This window comes from Oncorhynchus gorbuscha, unplaced genomic scaffold (genome assembly GCF_021184085.1).
Source record: "Oncorhynchus gorbuscha isolate QuinsamMale2020 ecotype Even-year unplaced genomic scaffold, OgorEven_v1.0 Un_scaffold_9:::fragment_4:::debris, whole genome shotgun sequence".
NCBI classification, from domain to species: Eukaryota; Metazoa; Chordata; class Actinopteri; order Salmoniformes; family Salmonidae; genus Oncorhynchus; species Oncorhynchus gorbuscha.
The window spans coordinates 58,449-81,006 of NW_025745668.1; the positions used below are offsets into that span (position 1 = coordinate 58,449).

Consider the following 22,558-nt stretch of genomic DNA (forward strand, 5'->3'; position numbering starts at 1 on the left):
TGTACGAAACAAAATAATATTGTCATCGGTACGTGTCCGTACATGTCCAGATATGTGGTCTTCCCCAAGGGGCTGAAGCCATGACTGTGCATTTCACTGCTGAACAGGTTCTAGAACAGATATTTTCAAATGTCCAGCAAGACGACTCAATCTGAAGAGAAGTGGAGGATGAATCAGAAGATGCAGATGGGGAGGACCCATCTGACCCACCAACCCAGAGCATGATGCATCATCTTCAGAAGAAGAAGAAATTCCTCAAGCTGAAAGGGAGACTTTAATGTCAAAAAACAGCCAAATCAAATGGTCCTCAGTAGCAATTCACAAACAGGGAAGGATGGCAGAGCATAAGGTCATGGAGATGACCCCAGGACCCACAACATGTGCCGTTTCTTATGCCCATGACATCGTCTCAACATTCTACCTGTTCATCACACCAGCAATAGAAAAAATCATCCTGGACATGACAAATCTGGAGGGTTTTTGAAAATCTGGAGACAGCTGGAAAGGGATGGATGAGACTGACCTGCATGCCTACATAAGGCTAATCTAATCTTAGCAGGTGTATAAAGGTTCCGAGGTGAGGCTGCAGCTAGTCTATGGGATGCAGAGAGTGGAAGAGCGATTTTCAGTGCCACTATGCCACTCAAGTTCTTTCACACTTACTCAAGACTGCTACGATTTGATGACTTGAGTCAAGACCTACAAGACGTGCGACAGACAAACTGGCAGCCATAAGAGAGGTCTGGGACAAGTGGGTGGAGCGGCTGCCATACGTCTACAACCAAGGGCCTGATGTAACAGTGGATGAGCAACTGGTTCCATTCAGAGGTAGTGTATATGTAATAAAAATGATTTTCACTACTGACTTCTGTGACTGTTTCTATGACACCGATACTAATAATGACCAATGATGCTAATCTCTTCTTGCCAAAGGTTGTTGTCCTTTCCGGCATTATATGCCCAGCAAGCCAGAAAAATATGGGATCAAGTCATGGGTGGCCTGCGACGCCAAATCCTGCTACGCTACACTGGGAAGTGGAGGCCTAGAGAAGAACCAGGGGATGCGTGTTGTGCTTGATGTGACAGAGGGATTGAGGGGTCACAATGTCACGTGACAATTTCTTCACCTCTTATGAACTCGGACGGCAGCTCCTGAAGAGGAACGTCACCATGGTTGGCACAGTTTGAAAGAACAAGTCTGAGCTCCCACCTGCACTGCTTGCATCAAAGGAAAGAGAGGTCTTCTCATCAAGATTTGCCTTCACGCCCACCACCACTCTAGTTTCAAACCTCCCAAAGAAAAAGAAGAATGTGTTACTTCTGAGTAGAGGTGGACCGATTCATCGGAATGGCCGATTAATTAGGGCCGATTTCAAGTTTTCATAACAATCCGATTTCTTTGTCGATTAAAAAATAAAATAATGTATACCTTTATCTAACTAGGCAAGTCAGTTAAGAACAAAGTTTCTTATTTTCTATGACGGCCTAGGAACGGTGGGTTAACTGCCTTGTTCAGGGGCAGAACGACAGATTTTCACCTTGTCAGCTCGGGGGATCCAATCGTGCAACCTTACAGTTAACTAGTCCAACGCTCTAACCACCTGCCTCTCATTGCACTCCACGAGGAGCCTGCCTGTTACTTGAATGCAGTATAAGTCAAGGTAAGTTGCTAGCTAGTATTAAACTTATCTTATAAAAAACAATAAATCAATCATAATCACTAGTTATAACTACACATGGTTGATGATATTGCTAGTTTATCTAGCGTGTCCTGCATTGCATATAATCGATGCAACGCTGGGGGATGATTCAACAAAAGCGCATTTGCGAAAAAAACACAATCGTTGGAAAACTGTACCTAACCATAAACATCAATGCCTTTCTTAAAATCAATACACAGAAGTATATATTTTTAGACCTGCATATTTAGCTAAAAGAAATCCAGGTTAGCAGGCAATATTAACCAGGTGAAATTGTGTCACATCAGGCTCGTAAGCATTCATTCAAACAGCACTTTCGTGCGTTTTGCCAGCAGCTCTTCGCAAGCACAGCTCTGTTTATGACTTCAAGCCTTTCAGCCTAATGGCTGGTGTAACCGATGTGAAATGGCTAGCTAGTTAGCGGGGTGCGCGATAATAGAGTTTCAAACGTCACTCGCTCTGAGACTTGGAGTAGTTATTCCCCATGCTCTGCAAGGGCCGCGGCTTTTGTGGAGCGATGGGTAACGCTGCTTCGAGTGTGGCTGTTGTCGATGTGTTCCTGGTTCGAGCCCAGGTAGGGGCGAGGAGAGGGACGGAAGCTATACTGTTACACTGGCAATACTATAGTGCCTATAAGAACATCCAATAGTCAAAAGTATATGAAATACAAATGGTATAGAGCGAAATAGTCCTATAAATACTATATTAACTACAACTTAAAACCTCTTACCTTGGAATATTGAAGTCTCATGTTAAAAGGAACCACCGGCTTTCATATGTTCTCCTGTTCTGAGCAAGGAACTCAAACGTTAGCTTTTTTTACATGGCACATATTGCACTTTTACTTCTCCAACACTTTTTTTTGCATTATTTAAATCAAATTGAACATGTTTCATTATTTATTTGGGGCTAAATGGATTTTTATTGATGCAAAATAAGTGTTCATTCAGTATTGTTGTAAATGTCATTATTGCAAATAAATTGAAAAATGTAAAATAAAATAGAAAATTGTCCGACTAATCGGTATCGACTTTTTTTGGTCCTCCAATAATTGGTATTGGCATTGAAAAATCATAATCGGTCGACCTCTACTTCTGCACACAGAGGCTGAAATTAGCGATCACGAAGACAGGACGCCAGCCATCATCCGAGACTACAACTGCAACAAAGGAGGTGTGGACAACCTAGATAAGGTGATTGGAATGTACAGCTGCAGAAGGATGACTGCCCACTGGCCCCTGGTCATCTTCCACAACATCATTGATGTATCTTCCTACAATGCCTTTGTGATATGGAGAGAGATCAACCCTTCCTGGATGCCTTGTAAGCGGAACAAGAGGAGGGTGTTCCTGGAGCAGCTGGGAATTACACTTGTAACTCCATTCATCGAAAGAAGGGAGCATCTCCCCCGCACAGAAGCATCTGCAGCAGTTGTGAAAGCTGTTCAGAGGGCTAGATCTCGTGATCAACCTGAGGAGCTAGCTGCCCTAGCCACTGCCCCAGCTGGGGAAAGTAAGAAGAAGAGGTGTCAGATATGCCCACCAAAGAAGGACTGTAAAACACATATTGTGCTGCAGGTGTAAGAAATATATCTGCGAAGAGTGTGCACATGCATACTGTCCCACATGTGCTAATTAGGGGTTTAGTGAAGGCGGGACAGTTTGACCCGGAGGACACGGGGTGTATACAGAATCTGAGGACAACGGGAGGGTTAAAGCACATTTTCTTCCAATTATATACATTTAGCCATGTGTAATGTTTATTCATGTGATATTTGAGTGACAAAATTACAACAAAATCTATGAGCTAAAACACGTTAGCTGACATGGGCTAGTTGATCTGGACATTTCTGAAGTTATAAATAGCTCTCTAAGGTATGCAATGACTAAAATGACAAGAGGAACTGATGATACACTACCCAATTTTGAAATTGTACCTTGTGCATTCTACTATTACAACTTTCAAGAGTAAAGTCCACCCCCTACTGACCCCTCGCTCCACCCTCCCCATTTTGGGAAAAACTTATCTAAACCAATCATGTAAATGCCGAGCTATACAGAGCCCTCTGCATTGTTACAAAATTTGTGAGGCACATGGCGATGCGGTACATAGCTCAATTTGGCCTCCAGAGGCTCTGCAATTGCGTCACAGCCTCCGACCACAAATCAGATCAAGCATAAATTAGCTTTAAGGCGGTATCGTCTGGTATGGCATACTGGCAAAATAAATAGTGGGGTTACGCTGTACGGCTGAAACATGAGCTACGCTGTACGGCTGAAACATGAGCTACGCTGTACGGCTGAAACATGAGCTACGCTGTACGGCTGAAACATGAGCTACGCTGTACGGCTGAAACATGAGCTACGCTGTACGGCTGAAACATGAGCTACGCTGTACGGCTGAAACATGAGCTACGCTGTACGGCTGAAACATGAGCTACGCTGTACGGCTGAAACATGAGCTACGCTGTACGGCTGAAACATGAGCCTATCACAATAATCAAGAAAAAAATGTTAAGAAAACTGTAGGCTATTGCACCATTACTTATCATTACCGTATGTCAGAGGCATAACATTTTTTGCAAATTAACTTGTGGTAGGCCTATAGGCTGCTCCAAAAAGTGGTTTGATGAGAACACTGACATTTTGACAAGGCAGAGATGAGCGGCAGACACCAAGACACGGGCAGACAGCAGTGGAGGCATTCATTCTGGCCTAATGACAATCGCCAAATGTCATTACACTTTTTGTTGTTTTGTGTACCGGATCTCTCTTTCCGTTCACGACTGTTTGGAGACTGGAAATATATTGCAAGTGGATGAACATGCGCGTGTAGCCTATTATAGGTGCCCTTTGAAGGGATTGTTTGACAATCAGATGAAAACATCATGCCTCCCCCCTCCCCACACAAAAGCCTTATTACAACATATGTATTGTCATAATTGCATTGTTTAATTGCATAACCTGCACATTCATAAAGGCAGAGACAATAAGACTGAGTGGCAGAATAAATTCAACCACACCTTTGTTTTATCACAAAACCGGATAGCAACCTCTGTCCATTGAAGTCCACAAAGCATATTGCATGTACAGTAACAGACTGTTGACCTACAGCATGGTCAAGCAAGTTAATGTTTAAGATATTTTCGGACCACTTAACAACTATTGATTTAGAACCACAGAGAGTTACCGCAAGTCGCAAAGAAAACAGGAGCTGCCTCCACTATTCCAGCACATTTTCAACTTCAACATTTCAGCATCATCAAATCACCCCTGTTTAGTCTAATACAGTGACAACTAAAAGATAACAAAAACAAGTTAGTCCAATCAACGTAAGCTAAGTATGATGTGGCTGTCCATGGTTCTGATTTCTGTGTGTGTGTGTGTGTGTGTGTGTGTGTGTGTGTGTGTGTGTGTGTGTGTGTGTGTGTGTGTGTGTGTGTGTGTGTGTGTGTGTGTGTGTGTGTGTGTGTGTGTGTGTGTGTGTGTGTGTGCGTGCACATTTGTGGCTGTTTGTGTGATGTATTGTTGCTACCATGTTGTTGTCATGTTGTGCTGCTACCATGCTGTGTTGTCATGTGTTGCTGCCTTGCTATGCTGTTGTCTTAGGTCTATCTTTGTGTCGTGTTGTGTTGTCTCTCTTGTCGTGATGTGTGTTTTGTCCTATAGTTTTTAATGTTTTTTTTTTTATCCCAGCCTCTGTCCCCGCAGGAGGCCTTTTGGTAGGCCGTCATTGTAAATAAGAATTTAGTTCTTAACTGACTTGCCTAGTTAAGTAAAGGTCAAATAAAAAAAAGATTAAACAAATACACACTACTGTTGGGTTGGGTTTATGCCCCAGTAAAATTTTATACATTTTAAAAGTTAAATGACAAATTATTATTACTAGGCCCACAGGGATGGAATTGAATTAATAGGGGTTCTAAATATACAGTGCATTCGAAAGTATTCCCCTTGACTTTTTACACATTTTGTTACATTACAGCCTTATTCTAAAATCAAATTCAATTTTATTCCATTTGTATCTCCTCATCAGTCTACACACAACACCCCATAGTGACAAAGCAAAAACAGATTAATAAAAAATATTACATTTAAATAAGTATTCAGATGCTTTACTGAGTACTTTGCTGAAGAACCTTTGGCAGCGATTACAGCCTCAAGTCTTCTTGTGTATGTTGCTACAAGCATGGCACACCTGTATTTAGGGAGTTTTTCCCATTCTTCTCTGCAGATCCTCTCAAGCTCTGTCAGGTTGACTGGGGAGCGTCGCTGCACAGCTATTTACAGGTCTCTCCAGAGATGTTCGATCGGATTCAAATCCGGGCCCTGGATGGGCCACTCAAGTACATTCAGAGACTTGTCCCGAAGCCACTCCTGCGTTGTCTTGGCTGTGTGCTTAGGGTTGTTGTCCTGTTGGAAGGTGAACCTTCACCCCAGTCTGAGGTCCTGAGTGCTGTGGAGCAGGTTTTCATCAAGGATCTCTCTGTACGTTGCTCCGTTCATCTTTCCATCGAACCTGACTAGTCTCCCAGTCCCTGCCGCTGAAAAACATCTCCGCAGCATGATGCGCCCACCACCATGCTTTACTGTAGGGATGGTGCCAGGTTTCCTCCAGACGTGACGCTTCGCATTCAGGCAAAAGAGATCAATCTTGGTTTCATCAGACCAGATAATCTTGTTTCTCATGGTCTGAGAGTCCTTTAGGTGCCTTATGGCAAACTCCAAGCGGGCTGTCATGTGCCTTTTACTGAGGAGTGGCTTCTGTCTGGCCACTCTACCGTAAAGGTCTGATTGGTGGAGTGCTGCAGAGATGGCTGTCCTTCTGGAAGGTTTTCCCATCTCAACAGAGGAGCTCTTGAATTTACCCCAACCAAGTTGTAGAAACCTCTCAAGGATGATCAATAGAAACAGGATGCACCTGAGCCTAATTTCGAGTCTCATAGCAAAGGGTTTGTATACTTTGTAAGATATCTGTTTTTTATATTTAATACATTTGAAAACATTTCTAAAAAACTGTTTTTCGCTTTTTCATTATGGGGTATTGTGTGTAGATTGATGTGGAAAAACATTTATTTAATCAATTTTAGAATAAGGCTGTAACGTAACAAAATGTGGAAGGGTCTGAATACTTTCTGAATGCCCTGTATAGCTTCCTTTCTTATATAAGGACTTGGTGTATTCGGTTAAAACCAGAGCTCAAATTGAGTGAGGGTACTGTATGCCATATCCTTTGTTAAAGAGAAGGGCTAAAAGGATACCTATTGTTAGCTTTATATTTTGAAATAAATCAAGAAAAGGTATCCAGATCATATAAAGCATTCTATAACAATACTTAACTTCATGATGCCTTATGCTATAAACAAGCTTTAAAAGGCCCACAAAAGACATACCTCTGCATATGGGAATATATTGATTAGTCTATGACATTCTTCAATATTGGAGGAGACAAAAAATGTACTTTGCTATTTTGTCCCTATTAATTGAAAAAAAAGAAACGTTGAAACCCAGGCATCTTTTACGGCAGTCTATTGTTGGGTTAAATCAAAATCAAATCAAATTTATTTATATAGCCCTTCGTACATTAGCTGATATCTCAAAGTGCTGTACAGAAACCCAGCCTAAAACCCCAAACAGCAAGCAATGCAGGTGTAGAAGCACGGTGGCTAGGAAAAACTCCCTAGAAAGGCCAAAACCTAGGAAGAAACCTATAGAGGATCCAGGCTATGTGGGGTGGCCAGTCCTCTTCTGGCTGTGCCGGGTGGAGATTATAACAGAACATGGCCAAGATGTTCAAATGTTCATAAATGACCAGCATAGTCGAATAATAGTAAGGCAGAACAGTTGAAACTGGAGCAGCAGCATGGCCAGGTGGACTGGGGACAGCAAGGAGTCATCATGTCAGGTAGTCCTGGGGCATGGTCCTAGGGCTCAGGTCCTCCGAGAGAGAGAAAGAAAGAAGGAGAGAATTAGAGAACGCACACTTAGATTTACACAGGACACCGAATAGGACAGGAGAAGTACTCCAGATATATTAAGAAGTGGATGAGTAGCCAGCAGTTGAAGCTTACATTTTTCTGCGTAGGTGAGCCTCTGTCTGGGTAGAAAGGTCACTTTTGAAGGAGCAGTGCTTAGATTCATAAGGATGTATAATTTTTAATTATTTACAAACAACAACCGTTTCGTTGCAAACAAGACACTCTGGTACATTGGAGAAATATGGTAAGAATTATTTAGAGATTTTTCAGAACACATTTTCTCTTCATTGCAAGCTGTTTTACCCTAATCAATGCACAAAATGTTAAAAACCTAATTTAATATTGACATTGGTGATTTTATTAGTGTAATCAGGAAATGTTATTGTCATTGAACTGATTATAACCAGATGTAAAAAAAAATGTGTTTCATTTGCTTATAAATTGGGCTGCTAAAATATTATTTTGTGCCGACTATTAGCTGAGAAAAAAGCAGGTTGCAATTTTTTTGTCTCACCTAGGGCGACTGACCAAGGAACTGTTATGTGCATACAGTTTTTTAATGCAAATGCCTGCACTCATAGGAGGACCCATACCTGGAAGAAATTACATCTACTTTATGCATTTAGGTTAGTATTGTGGAGTAACTAAAATGTTGTTGATCCATCCTCAATTTTCTCATAATACAGCAATTAAACTCTCTAACTGTTCTAAAGTCACCGTTGGCTTCATGGTGAAATCCCTGAGCAGTTTCATTCCTCTCCGGCAACTGAGTTAGGAAGGGTGTATTGATACACCATCCAAGTGTAATTAATAACTTCACAAAACATAGCTATATTGTTTGCAAAAAGAGCTCTAAAGTACTATTAGGCCTATGATATTAATTATATTGATGTACTGTTTCTGTGTGTTAATGTGTAGGTGTATGTGTATGTGTGTTTTATTAAACTGTTGTTTTTCAAACCCTTACCTTGACACGTAAAAAAAGATGGGAAGGAAGTTGTTGGGGAGAGAGTTGAGTTATTGACCAGACACAGATTAAATGTCCTCCTGGACTAAATGTAGTTTTAGTTGAAGTACAAGTTCCAATTCCCATGTTGAGAAAAAAACACACACGTATGCCGCACATCCACACGTACGCACACAAACACATGCACGTGCACACGCACGCACGTGCACGCACACACACACATTTTTACATACAGGCCACCTTATAATATCCAAAGCTGGCTGCAGTTCCTTATCTGACAGGCAGATGATGCCATCGACTGAGAGACTGAGGAAACACTGCATTTCATCAGAGAAATTGTTTCCTGCCTTCTGCATAAACAGATCGGACAGGACTGGGTAGATGAAGGAAATGCAGTGGCCACTAGATGCAGCTATATAGCAGATTTATACCCGTTTTCTCAGATCCTTGAGTAAATGAGGTCCGTAGTTGTGCATTGATGTCAATGGCAGACTTGCATGACAGTGTGTATGTCAATAGCAGCCTGACATATTTAAACTGTATAAAGTAAAGTGAATTCTGCAGACTTGTGTTATCTCCCAGAGTTTATGCCTAGGCTTTAGCTCTGAGAGCTACTGTACCATGATCTTTAGGCGTGCAGACAACCTGATTTTTTTTACCTGGTTGGTCACATCTACGGCTAGCTTGGTCCCAGATCTCTTTGTGTGATCATGTCAACTCTTTGCCATGTCAAGGGTGGCATGATGGCAGAGACAGACTGGTACCCAGGCTAATATACAGAGGGGTTCAGGTATTGATTCCTGCATATGTAATGTGTACTGTGTGTAACGTGTATGTTAATGTAATAATACGAGTGTCAGGATTTGGCCAGGGTTGTTCCGGTTTTTGGTCACTGGATGCCCCAATTGTGCCTTTTGACCTTTTGTTTTCCCTTGATCCCCATTATTATTTGCACCTGTGCCTCGTTTCCCCTGATTGTATTTAAACCCTTTGTTTTCCTCTGTTCTTTGCTCTGTGTTTGTATGTTAGCACCCAGCCATAGTACTCTGAGAACTCTTGTTGATCCCGGTGGACTCTCTTGTGGAATTCTGTTTTTTGTTCTTGTTTGTTTGTTTTTTGAGTATCTTTTGAGGCTTTTTGTGCTTTACCTTCTACCTTGTGGATTTACCTTTTTTGTCTTGGAGGATTACCTTTGTTCTGGTAGGATTCCTTTTGAGGTTGTGGAGTTACATGTTTTCCTGAAGAACTTCACTTTTTACTTCATTAAATACACCGTCTCAAGTACTGCTGTGTCTGCCTCATCTTCTGGGTTCTGCTGACTATTCGTGGCTCAGTTGGTTAAGTGACTGTTTCTCACTCCGGGTCCTGACAACGAGTTGCATTGGATGAATGTCCGCTCGACAAGCTGGTTGATACCACAGTGAACCTGTGGTTCATCTACCCAGGTTTAAATGTGGGGCAGCAGGTAGCCTAGTGGTTAGAGCGTTGAGCCAATAACCGTAAATTTGCTAGATTCAATCCCCGAGCTGACAAGGTAAAAATCTGTCGTTCTACCCCTGAACAAGGCAGTTAAGCCACTGTTCCTAGGCTGTCATTGTAAATAAGAATTTGTTCTTAACTCACTTGCCTAGTATTAATTGGTAGCACTGGTGCTCCCAAATATAAAAAATAGGAGCACAATTTAGAAAAGTTAAGAGCACCACATGAAATGTAGGAGCACCAAAAATATTTAAAAAAAAATGTATTTAGATACAGCCTATATTGGACATATTTCAATTCTAGCTGCTTTTGAAGTCATTTGTGGAATATTAGGATTCTGCATTGTGTAAAAACACAATTTTCCTATTGAGATGCGTTGTACACTGTCTCTTTAAAAACGTCAGGTTTGTGATGATGACATGCAAGAGATATGTCATTCATTCATTACTAAGATTATTGCTCTCCTGAAGAATAGGTTTGAGATGGGTGGAGGAGGTGAAGCCACTCAGAGTGGTGCTCTGATTCGGCTGCAGTTAATCCCTTCTCCTTTCTTTCGGTGCCTCCAAAAGTTTGGATATAGTGGTGAAGTGAGCAGGTTGTTAGCTTGCTAGCCAATGATGTAAAATGACTGAACAAAGTGTAAACAAACGGTTAACAAAGCGCAAGTACTTTTAGGACAACCCATGTCATGGTTTATGAATGTAAAATGTTTATTATAGTAAAATTTTGAGCAGTTAATATGGGTCAGATCTTTTGACTTGGTTGTGCTAGAAGCAACCTGTTTTCACTGAAGTAATGGTGCAACTATGACGCTAACGAATTTGATCTGGCCAATTATTTTCCTAGTCGCACAGTGCTCCCAAAATAAAACTCCTGGTCACACAGCTAAATATTTTGTTTCATATGCGACCAAACCTAACCTTGACCTTATCCCTAAATGTTTCATGAGCTGAAATTAAAGATCCCAAAAATGTTCCATTTGCACAAAAGCATATTTCTCACAAAGGTTGTGCACAAATTTGTTTACATCCCTGTTAGTGAGCATTTCTACTTTGCCAATATAATCCATCCACCTGACAGGTGTGGCATATCAAGAAGCTTGATCATTACACAGCATATCATTACAGAGGTGCACCTTGTGCTGGGGGACAATAAAAGGCCACTCTAAAATGTGCAGTTTTGTCACACAGCACAATGCCTCAGATGTCTCAAGTTTTGCACGCTGACTGCAGGAATGTCCACAAGAGCTGTTGCCAGATAATTGAGTATTAATTTCTCTACCATAAGCCGCCTCCACTGTAGTTTTTGAGAATTTGGCAGTGTGTCCAAATGGCAGACCATGTGTACCATGCCAGCCCAGGACCTCCACATCCGGCTTTTCACCTAATATATAATAATATAATAATATATGCCATTTAGCAGACGCTTTTATCCAAAGCGACTTACAGTCATGTGTGCATACATTCTACGTATGGGTGGTCCCGGGGATCGAACCCACTACCCTGGCGTTACAAGCGCCATGCTCTACCAACTGAGCTACAGAAGGACCACCCTGGCGTTACAAGCGCCATGCTCTACCAACTGAGCTACAGAAGGACCACGTACGGGATCGTCTGAGTTTGTACAACCGAAGAGTTTGTACAACCGAAGAATTTCTGTACAAACTGCCAGAAACTTTCTCAGGGAAGCTTATCTTCGTGCTTGTTGTCCTCACCAGGGCCTTGACCTGACTGTAGGTTGACGTCGTTACCAACTTCGATGGCCACGGACACGCTGGAGAAGTGTGCTCTTCACGAATGAATCTCAGTTTCAACTGTACCGGGAAGATGGGCGAGCGATTTGCTGGATGTCAACATTATGAACAGAGGTGAGGTTATGGTATGGGCAAGCATAAAATATGGACAACAAACACAATTGCATTTTATCAATGGCAATTTGAATGCACAGAGATACCATGCCAAGATCCTGAGGCCCATTGTTGTGCTATTCATCCGCCACCAACACCTTCAGCATGTTAATGCACGGCCCCATGTCACAAGGATCTACAGTATCTGTACACAATTCCTGGAAGCTGAAAATGTCCCAGATCTTCCATGGCCTGCATACTCACCAAACATGTCACCCATTCAGCATGTTTGGGATGCTCTGGATCGACTTGTACGACAGCGTGTTCCAGTTCCCGCCAACATCCAGCAACTTCGCACAGCTATAGAAGAGGAGTTGGACAAAATTCCACAGGCCACAATCACCAGTCTGATCAACTCTATAGGAAGGAGACGTGCCGCACTGCATGTGGCAAATGGTGGTCACACCAGATACTGACTGGTTTTCTGATCCACGTCCCTACCTTTTTAAAAGGTATCTGTGACCAATGGATGTATATCTGCATTCCCAGTCATGTGAAATCCTTAGATTAGGGCCTAATCCATTTATTTAAATTGACTGATTTCCTTACATGAACTGTAACTAAGTGAAATATTTGAAATGGTTGCGTGTTGTGTTTATATTTTTATTCGGTGTATAATTTATCAGTCTTATCAGTCAATGTAACAGTTTAAAAGGTCTATTCTAATGTAAAATAGGTTATTATACCATAATTCTCCAATCTATTTTTGGAAGATAAAAAAAAAATAAAAAATAGAAGAAAACAAGTTGCGGACTACCATTGCAACTGCAGTGAGATGGAGGCAGATGCAATAATGCAAAATTTAACATCTTCCTCTCCTGCACTTCACTGCACTGCATCGCACCACATTCAAACACACACACACACACACACACACACACACACACACACACACACACACACACACACACACACACACACACACACACACACACACACACACACACACACACACACACACACACACACACACACACACACACACACACACACACACTGTGTAAAGACACTGAAGGCACAGGCGAGGGGACACGGCAGTGTCAGAGCGTTAAGCCAGACCTCAGAGAAGAACAGAGCGTACTTCTGATGCTGCTCTAACTTCCTGTGTGACTTTCACAGGGGATGGAATGTGAGATGGGGGGGGTCTAGGTGGGCCTATCTGTCTGTGGTTTGTCTGGCCCTGATGCAGATTCAATGCCTCGGCACACAACTAAACCAGTAGGGTGTATTCGTTGTTGCCATGGGAAGCCAGGCTTCCCCAATACATTTACAGAGAAAAAAATAAAATAATTAATCTTTTGTCTCTCTGTGTTTTATAATTTTCCTTCAATGCACAAGAGGCTAAATTTATTTAAATGGAGAAAGCATCCGAGCGAGCGAAACAGCACCCCTCTGTCTCTGTATGTGTAGCCCTTCTATCTGAATCTGTCTGGTCAAAAAGAGTATGACATTGTTGCCGCCTGTTGCATTGAACGCAAGGGAAGCCAGTGAGCATTTGGCCTCCCTTGATATAAAACATTTATAATATAGAAGCCGAACAGCGTTGAGCTAAACTGACTGAACTCAACTGTGAATGGTCCTGGCGCACCAAAAAAGTGTCAAGGGAAGGCATTTTTGATTTGGCATCACTCCTGTCAAATTGCATTGAGAGCATACATCATTGACAGAAACAACGTGAATTGTTGCTTCTCGTTGTGTTGTTGTCCTCCTGTGGTTAGCAAGCTAGCTAAAATGATCCCTTTCCTAAATTAGCCATGGATGAAGATTGGGATTTGGACTTGTGGTTTTACTCAATTCTCCGTACTGGCCAATGATTATAACAGCAATTCTGATCCATCCATCAATTCATACATTGTGCCCCTGGCCTGAGAGGATGGAAGTTCAATATGTAGCTAGATGTAGAAGGCTAATGTTAACTAGCTAATGTTGCCCATGAAAGAAGGTTAGACGAGCGAGCAAACATTTTAGCCTAGTAGCCTAGGACAACAACAAATAAAAGGCATGTACTGCATAACAGAGTTTCAACAACATGAATGAGAGGAGGATGGCATTGGACTTTCTCTAGTAGGGTGAGTCAAAATGTTTTTTCTACTTGCACAAACGCTCACTCAAACAGAAATCAGAACCAGGGACAGCCACATCATATTTAGCTTACATTGATTGACTAAAACATTTTTTGGTATCTTTCAGTTGTCACTGTATTACAGCCATGGCCAAAAGTTTTGAGAATGACACACATATTAATTTCCACCAAGTTTGCTGCTTCAGTGTCTTTAGATATTTTTGTCAGATGTTACTATGGAATACTGAAGTATAATTACAAGTACTTCACAAGTGTCAAAGGCTTTTATTGACAATTATATGAAGTTAATGCAAAGAGTCAATTTTTGCAGTGTTGACCCTTCTTTTTCAAGACCTCTGCAATCCACCCTGGCATGCTGTCAATTAACTTCTGGGCCACATCCTGACTGATGGCATCCCATTCTTGCAAAATCAATGCTTGGAGTTAATCAGCATTTGTGGGTTTTTGTTTGTCCACCTGCCTCTTGAGGATTGACCACAAGTTCTCAATGGGATTAAGGTCTGGGGAGTTTCCTGGCCATGGACCCAAAATATTGATGTTTTGTTCCCCGAGCCACTTAGTTATGTAACGGTTTTCGTCCTCCTCTTTTGAGGAGGAGTAGGAAGGATCGGACCAATACGCAGCGTGGTAAGTGTTCGTCCTATTTTAAATCAAAACTGAACACTACACAAACTGAAAATGAAACAGTTCTGTGTGGAAAACACAGACACAGAAAACAATCACCCACAACCAAAATGGGGAAAACAGGCTACCTAAGTATGATTCTCAATCAGAGACAACGATCGACAGCTGCCTCTGATCGAGAACCATACCAGGCCAAACACAGAAATATAACATAGAAAAAAGAACATAGACTACCCACCCCAACTCACGCCCTGACCAAATTAACACAAAGACATAATAAAGGAACTAAGGTTAGAACGTCACAAGTTATCATTTTTGCCTTATGGCAAGGTGCTCCATCATGCTGGAAAAGGCATTGTTCGTCATCAAACGGTTCCTGGATGGTTGGGAGAAGTTGCTCTCGGAGGATGTGTTGGTACCATTCTTTATTCATGGCTGTGTTCTTAGGCAAAATTGTGATTGAGCCCACTCCCTTGGCTGAGAATCAACCCCACACATAAATGGTCTCAGAATGCTTTACTGTTGGCATGACACAGAACTGATGGTAGCGCTCACCTTGTCTTCTCTGGACAAGCTTTTTTTTGGATGCCCCAAACAATCGGAAAGGCGATTCATCAGAGAAAATGACTTTACCCCAGTCCTCAGCAGTCCAATCCCTGTACCCTTTTCAGAATATCTGTCCCTGACGTTTGTCCTGGAGAGAAGTGGCTTCTTTGCTGAACTTCTTGACACCAGGCCATCCTCCAAAGGTCCTCGCCTCACTGTGTGTGCAAATGCACTCACACCTGCCTGCTGCCAATCCTGAGCAAGCTCTGTACTGGTGGTGCCCCGATTCCGCAGCTGAATTAACTTTAGGAGAAGGTCCTGGCACTTGCTGGACTTTCTTGGGTGCCCTGAAGCCTTCGTCACAACAATTGAACCGCTCTTCTTGAAGTTCTTGATGATCTGATAAATGGTTGATTTAGGTGCAATCTTACTGGCAGCAAAATCCTTTCCTGTGAAGTCCTTTTTGTGCAAAGCAATGATGACGGCATGTGTTTCCTTGCAGGTAACCATGGTTGACAGAGGAAGAACAATGATTCCAAGCATTACCCACCTTTTGAAGCTTCCAGTCTGTTATTTGAACTCAATCAGCATGGCAGAGTGATCTCCAGCCTTGTCCTCGTCAACACTCACACCTGTGTTAACGAGAGAATCACTGACATGATGTCAACTGGTCCTTTTGTGGCAGGGCTGAAATGCAGTGGAATTGTTTTTGGGGGGGGATTCAGTTCATTTGCATGGCAAATCACTCTTCATAACATTCTGGAGTATATGCAAATTGCCGTCATACAGACTGAGGCAGCAGACTTTGTGAAAATTAATATTTGTGTCATTCTCAAAACGTTTGGCCATGACTGTAGACTAAGGATATGTAATTTGATGTTGAAATGTTGAAGTTGAAATGGTGCTGGAATAGTGGAGGTAGCTCCTGTTTTCTTTGCGACTTGCAGTAACTCTCCGTGGATCTAAATCAATAGTTAAGTGGTACGAAAATGTCTTAAACATTAACTTCCTTGACCATGCTGTAGTTCATGTAAGTGTTTGTTACATGCTTTGTGTACTTGGACAGAGATTGCTCTCCGGTTTTATGATGTAACAAAGGTGTGGTTGAATTTATTCTGCCACTGTCTTATTGTTTCATCCTTTAGGCCTATATACAGTATCACGGTCACAAGGTGAACTAACAAGTTATGGAGCAAACAATGAAATGATCTTAACTTAAAGGTTGTAATATGTCCTTTTTTTTGGCTTCCCCAGTGATTTTACCCACACACCACTACTGAACTAAACTCTCTCTCAGTTCACACTCAGATACTGTTGTGTATTTTGGGCTGCGTTTACACTGGTAGTCCAATTCTCTTGCACTGATTTTGAAGTCGCAGGCAGCGCTACCTCATTAAGAGACCACACCATGTATCCTACATTCACACCCTGGCTCAACCCTAACCCTAGCTATAACCTTAACCCTAAACTCATGCCAACACCCTGGCTCAATGCTCACCCTATACTCTTAGAAAAAGTGCTATCTAGAACCTAAAAGGGTTCTTCAGCTGTCCCCTTAGGAGAACACTTTGAAGAACCCTTTTGGGTTCCATGTATAACCCTTTCCACAGAGGGTTTTACATGGAACCCCAAATGGTTCTACCTGAAACCAAAATGGGTTTTTACCTGGAAACAAAAAGGGGGACAGCCAAAGAACCCTTTTGGAACCCTTTAATCTAAGAGTGTAGCCATAATCTTAACCTCATGTCCACAACCCAGCTCAATGTAAAAAAAACACATTAAAAGAACACTGAGTCCTTTTTGCAAGCACGGACACTCACGACATTCAAACAGACATCTGACAAAGACCTCAAAAAGTCAGAACTCTTTAAAATACTTATTTATTACAATAGAACGTTGTATACCCGTTGACATTATATTAAATCCCAAACATGCATATTATTTCTCTGCGTTCTAATGAACATACATTCAGACCTGCTGCTGGGATCATCAGTGTCAGATTTTTTTATCAGAATAAATACTAAATACCACTTTCCTCACAAGCATATTAGTGTTAAGGTTCTAGGATTGAAATATCAGTTGAAACCCACTGCACTTCTAACATCACAAATAAATAAATGAATGCTCATTGCACTGCCATTACTGTTCTGGCAAAATATAATGGTCATTGGCCAGAAAATCGACATGAAACAGATCTCCTCTTGTTCTCTAGATCTTGTGGAGTCCAAAGAAGTTGGCATGATGGGCGTGGCTGAGCATGGCTGGATGGGAGACATTCACATACAGCCAGTCCTGCTTTTCAAGCTTCAGTGTGGATCCCAGGTAACTCCCCGAGGTCCAGACATGCCCACGAGAGCCCAGGTTGCAGTAGCCCTCCCTGTGCCCCTCCATTAGGGTGAGAGACTTGCGATTCCCTGGCCTTCTTACAAACACAGAGTGAACCAAGGCATCTGTAGGGGTGCAGTGATTGGCTTCAAACTGCACCCGGGAGTAGATGTGGTAGAGCCCAGTCTCGTTGACTTGCAGACCGCCATCCCGATAGACCACGCCCCCCTCTGTGAAGGCCCGCCCCGCCTTTGGCTCCCAACGCAAGGTATTCTGTGAAACATGCTTCTCAATCCGGCCTGAGGGAGACAAAAGGAGACAGCAGGGACAGCAGGGAGAATGGCGTTAGAGATGACACTCCACTGGGCCTACATCAGGAGTGCATGCTTAATTCAATTAATCAAGGTCCTGATGTGCAGCTGATTACTAGAATCAGGTATGTCAGAGCAGGGCTGGAGCAAAAGCCTACACCAAAATAAAGTAATTAAACTTTTGATTTGAACTGCACTCAGCCAGAGCAGGCCCTTCTGGGAACCCTTAGCAACATTTTGATGGTGGAGAGAAAAAAAGTTTTAGAGTTCCTTCAATTATATACATTTTGCCATGAGTTGGAGATTTTGCAGTTTCAGTTTCAACTAAGTTAATTTAGCCATGGGGCGGAGAGACAATTTTGCAGTTTTACAGACAATTTCCTGCAATTCTACTCATTTAGCCATAGGATGGAGATACATTTTTTAAAATCATGTTAATATGATATCTGAGTGAGAGTGACTAACAAAATCAATGGGGGCCCCCTAGAGGTCAGGGCCCCTGGGCATGTTCCCTTCGTGCCTGGTCGGTAATTCGATCATGATAGCTGGCTAGACCAACTTACCAATACATTTCTTTTTAAATAGGCTGACATGGGCTAATTTAGTGACTAACATAAAATAAAAACTGCTGATGCACAACCAAATTTAGAAATTGCACCTTGTGTATTCTACTATTCTAACTCACAACTGTAATTTGAGACCCACATTTTTATTTATTTTTGGTCTGTGGCCCCCTAGTGGCCACGGGGCCCTGAGCGGTCACTTATGCCGCTTAGTGGCTCGGGCCGGCTCTGCCCCCAGCTTACCTATAACATGTGCTGCAGGTCTGCCGGCTGTCTTCCCTCTGTTTGGATCGGTCTCTGGAAGGTCACCCACTAGCTTCTCAGGCCCACGACCATCAATCTCAATGTTAATTTCCTGTGACAAAAGAAGAGATACATCTCATTGCCACTTCACATTAGCACACACAAACACAAGTTCTTTCGCATTCAATATAATATATCCACATCACAGATGTTACATGACATTTTGTGGTTAAAGGTGATCAATATAAATGTAGCGCTAAGATACACTGAACATCAGCTCTTCTCTGAACATGTATTATGAGTCAAGGATTTCCTGTAGCACCGCTGGACTGGTGACCACAACTCTGAACAGATTCCGGTCTGGGCTGACGTCTTTAAATGTCACTGCTACTTAATAGTCTGAGATGCAGAGGCAGCAAGAAAACTTGCACAAAAGCCTGTTTTGCCTATTTTCCATCAACACTTTACCTCTGTCTGTCCCCTACCCCTCACCAGTCTCCCACTCCTTTTCCAGTGGGCACAATAATCAGGTGATAATTAAATGGTAGGATGCATCTTTTTTTAGGTTCAGTCATTTCCTCTTGTTGCGATATTGCATGTTGTTACTATATGTCTCATCAGTAAGTTAAGATGTTTTAGCCAACAACAAAAACAATGAAAGGCAACGAGACACGAAATATGAACTACCACAAATTACTCAATGCGTCTATTTCATTGATGGTTTTGGCAGAGGATCAGTGCAGAGTCAATTGCAAAGAAAGATGCTGACATCATACAGAAAGAACAATATGAGACAGATAGGTGACCAAACACAGAGGCCCTTTGATACAAATAGAAATCAGAGAGCAGACTTGCACCAGGAGAACCCCACCCAAACACACACCCTCACCTGTTGTATCCCTTTGAGTTGAGTCTGTAGTTTGATTATCTGGTAGGTACCCAGTCCCAATGCCCCAAACACCAGCAGCAGCAGAAACAGCAGAGCCATAGTCAGGCTCCAGGAGCCAACCCCCCTGCAGCCTCTGCCCCTGCCCCGCTCCATCACTCTCTCTTGGGCAGGAGGGAAGGACCAGCAGGGCAGCATGCCTGGAGGTTGGACCGACGGCTGTGGACCTCTACCACTGTCCACTAGAAACACCTGGGGGTAAGGATAGCCCTGTGTACCACTCATGGTGCAAAGTGTGTGAGAGAGGAGCGTGAGTGTGTGTGTCGCCTCTGTGTGCAGGAGATGTGTGCTTCTACTTAAGCATCTCAGTCTTATAAAAACTCGGGGACTGGAACCCACAGCTTCCACCCACACACACTGGGTGGGTCTGTGACAAGCTCACACCACCTCTCACTCACGCTCTCCATCTACTCCTCTCTCAAACGAAAACTTAGCCAGGTGACTGGTGCTGTGGCAGGACAAGTAGATAATAACGAGCTCATATTAGAGAAACTCATTTAAACTTTCACACACTTTCATACATGCATGCAAGCACACTCACACGCACACAGACTTGGAAAATGGAAGTAAAAAATGCACTGATAGTTTACTACAGTGGCATTAAAAACTTTGTGAAAACATTGATTTAATCTGCTCTCCAAACCATTGCACATCTTTATCTCTCTGTCTCTCCTTAGTTGGGTTTTTGCACAAACATGGTCCCTGACAAATAAACCAAAAAATGAACAACCTTGTTCATCTCAGTGTGGGGCCAGACAAAGAGGACAACCTAGAAAGACTACTCGAGAAAGCCCCTCACATGTACTCACAGCCCTAACCAATTGCCACAGAACTACTTCTGGTGTATGAGGAACATTTGAGTGACATGCAAGTCTGACTGTCAGTTCTGGAAATGGTAAACCTCACAGTACCTTGAAATGATGATGGAATGCCTCCACAGAAATCTTCTTGGAGGCAACAGTAGAGAGTTTTGGTAGAGAGTAGGGGGATTACTGCTTTTGTCACCTGTATAATTAAAATAAAAAGTCACAGAGAATTGTGTATGTATATATATTTATATTTGTATACAGTTATGCAGCAGAAAATTATAATTTCAGAAGCAAAAACACACTTCTCAGTGGGAAGTAGAAACAGCCACATGAAAAAGCTTAGAGCCACTGAGCCTGCTTTCATCAGGAGTCTGCTGCTCTTTGTGAGAACAGAGAATGGTATGGTGTGTTTGTGGTCTAACCAAGAGAAGGAAGACCTCATCACATCGACTCAGAACCCCCCAACCCCCTAACGTTTGCTCACCTGGGTTTACAGGAAAGTGACACTCTGACACACACTTGCTCCGCCCTTCTGCACTCAAACAATGGTTTCCAGCACTGTGGCTCCCCTATCCAGACCCTAGCTTTGGACATGACTGGGATAGCAGGCGGTGTAATCTCTGCCCTTCTCTCTACCTCTGGTTGCTGAGGTTTCTATCAAACTGTTACCTGACATGTTCTGCACAAAGCAACTTTAATGAACATCTTAAGGGGAAAATTATTGATATATCAAGTGAAATAGAAAACAAAATGTAATCATTTCAGTCATTTCTATTCATGGTATTTTACCCGTTCCACTACTTTGCACATTTGTATGAAAGTATTAGGGCGCAATCCTCTACCCTGGCGTTGCTGATGCATGTCTTAAAAGGACTTGATAGGTATTTTAAGTATCAGCTAACCACGTCATATGTAATAGAAATCTGTCAGTCGATGACACGCAACCATTGGTTGATGTATGCAACGTCTGATTAGGGGAACGCAATCTTAGACTTAAGCAATAAAGCCCGAGGGGGTGAAGTATATGGCCAATATACGACGGCTAAGGGGTGTTCTTAAGCACGACTCAATGCGGAATGCCTGGATACAGCCCTTAGCTGTGGCATATTGGCAATATACCACAAACCGCTGAGGTGCCTTATTGCTATTATAAACTGGTTACCAACGTAATTAGAACAGCAAAAATAAATGTTTAGTCATAACCGTGGTATATGGTCTAATATACCACGGCTGTCAGTCAATCAGCATTCAGGGCTTGAACCACCCAGTATATGTCATGCAGGTGAATGAGGACCCAAAAGCGACTTGGCGAAAACAGAGTCTTTAATCCAGTAAAGTAATTCTACAATCATAAGACATAATTCCACTCGTAATGACGAGAACAGACTGGAGACTCGATCAAGAACTGCAGGTTGCCTCGGGAAGGCACTTGAACGTAGCAGACTCAGACACCTGCTCACCACGCAGCATCTGAGGGAAACACGACACGACAGGGCGATACGCAGACACAGCACGGTGAACAATAGACAAGGATCCGACAGGGCAGAAACGGAAAACAAGGGGAGAAATAGGGACTCTAATCAGGGGGAAAGATAGGGAACAGGTGTGGGAAGACTAAATGATTGATTAGGGGAATAGGAACAGCTGGGAGCAGGAACGGAGCGATAGAGAGAAGAGAGAGAGGGAGGAAGAGAGAAAGAGGGGAACGAACCTAAAAAGACCAGCAGGGGGAAAATGAACAGAGGGAAAAGCAAAATGACAAGACAATCTAAGACAAAACATGACAGTATATAAATCACAATTGACCCTTCGCTATGCCCCGCACCGGAATTTTGGGCAACCAATCGCAACACTTCAATGGATTGCAACTGTCGCTTCATATTCGTCGCCAAACCCACTGGCTCCAGGTCATCTATAAGTCTTTGCTAGGTAAAGCCCCACCTTATCTCAGCTCACTGGTCACCATAGCAGCACCCAAGCGTAGCATACGCTCCAGCAGGTATATTTCACTGGTCACCAACAAAGCTAATTCCTCTTTGGCTGCATTTCCTTCCAGTTCTCTACTGCCAATGACTGGAA

General features: G+C 42.6%; 1 protein-coding gene and 1 pseudogene across 1 annotated transcript; one reads left to right on the forward strand and one right to left on the reverse strand.

Moving 5' to 3' along the window:
- The first annotated feature begins 277 nt into the window (after positions 1–277).
- On the forward strand, positions 278–1,339 carry LOC124019399 (annotated as a pseudogene).
- A 15,842-nt stretch (positions 1,340–17,181) lies between these two features.
- Positions 17,182–19,942, reverse strand: LOC124019398 (tumor necrosis factor ligand superfamily member 6-like). Its single transcript, XM_046334713.1, has 3 exons — positions 19,614–19,942; positions 18,725–18,836; positions 17,182–17,906 (listed from the first exon to the last, which is right to left on the reverse strand). Exons 1-3 carry the CDS (start codon positions 19,893–19,895, stop codon positions 17,491–17,493), a joined length of 810 nt encoding a protein of 269 aa, XP_046190669.1. The 5' UTR covers positions 19,896–19,942; the 3' UTR covers positions 17,182–17,490.
- Between the last annotated feature and the right edge of the window lie 2,616 nt (positions 19,943–22,558).

Coding starts and splice junctions, on each gene's coding strand:
- LOC124019398 (XM_046334713.1), bottom strand. CDS start 19,895: ATGAGTGGTACACAGGGCTATCCTTACCCCCAGGTGTTTCTAGTGGAC. Junction 18,837..19,613: donor AACTCAAAGGGATACAACAG/GTGAGGGTGTGT, acceptor CTTTTGTCACAG/GAAATTAACATTGAGATTGA. Junction 17,907..18,724: donor ACCTGCAGCACATGTTATAG/GTAAGCTGGGGG, acceptor TGTCTCCCTCAG/GCCGGATTGAGAAGCATGTT.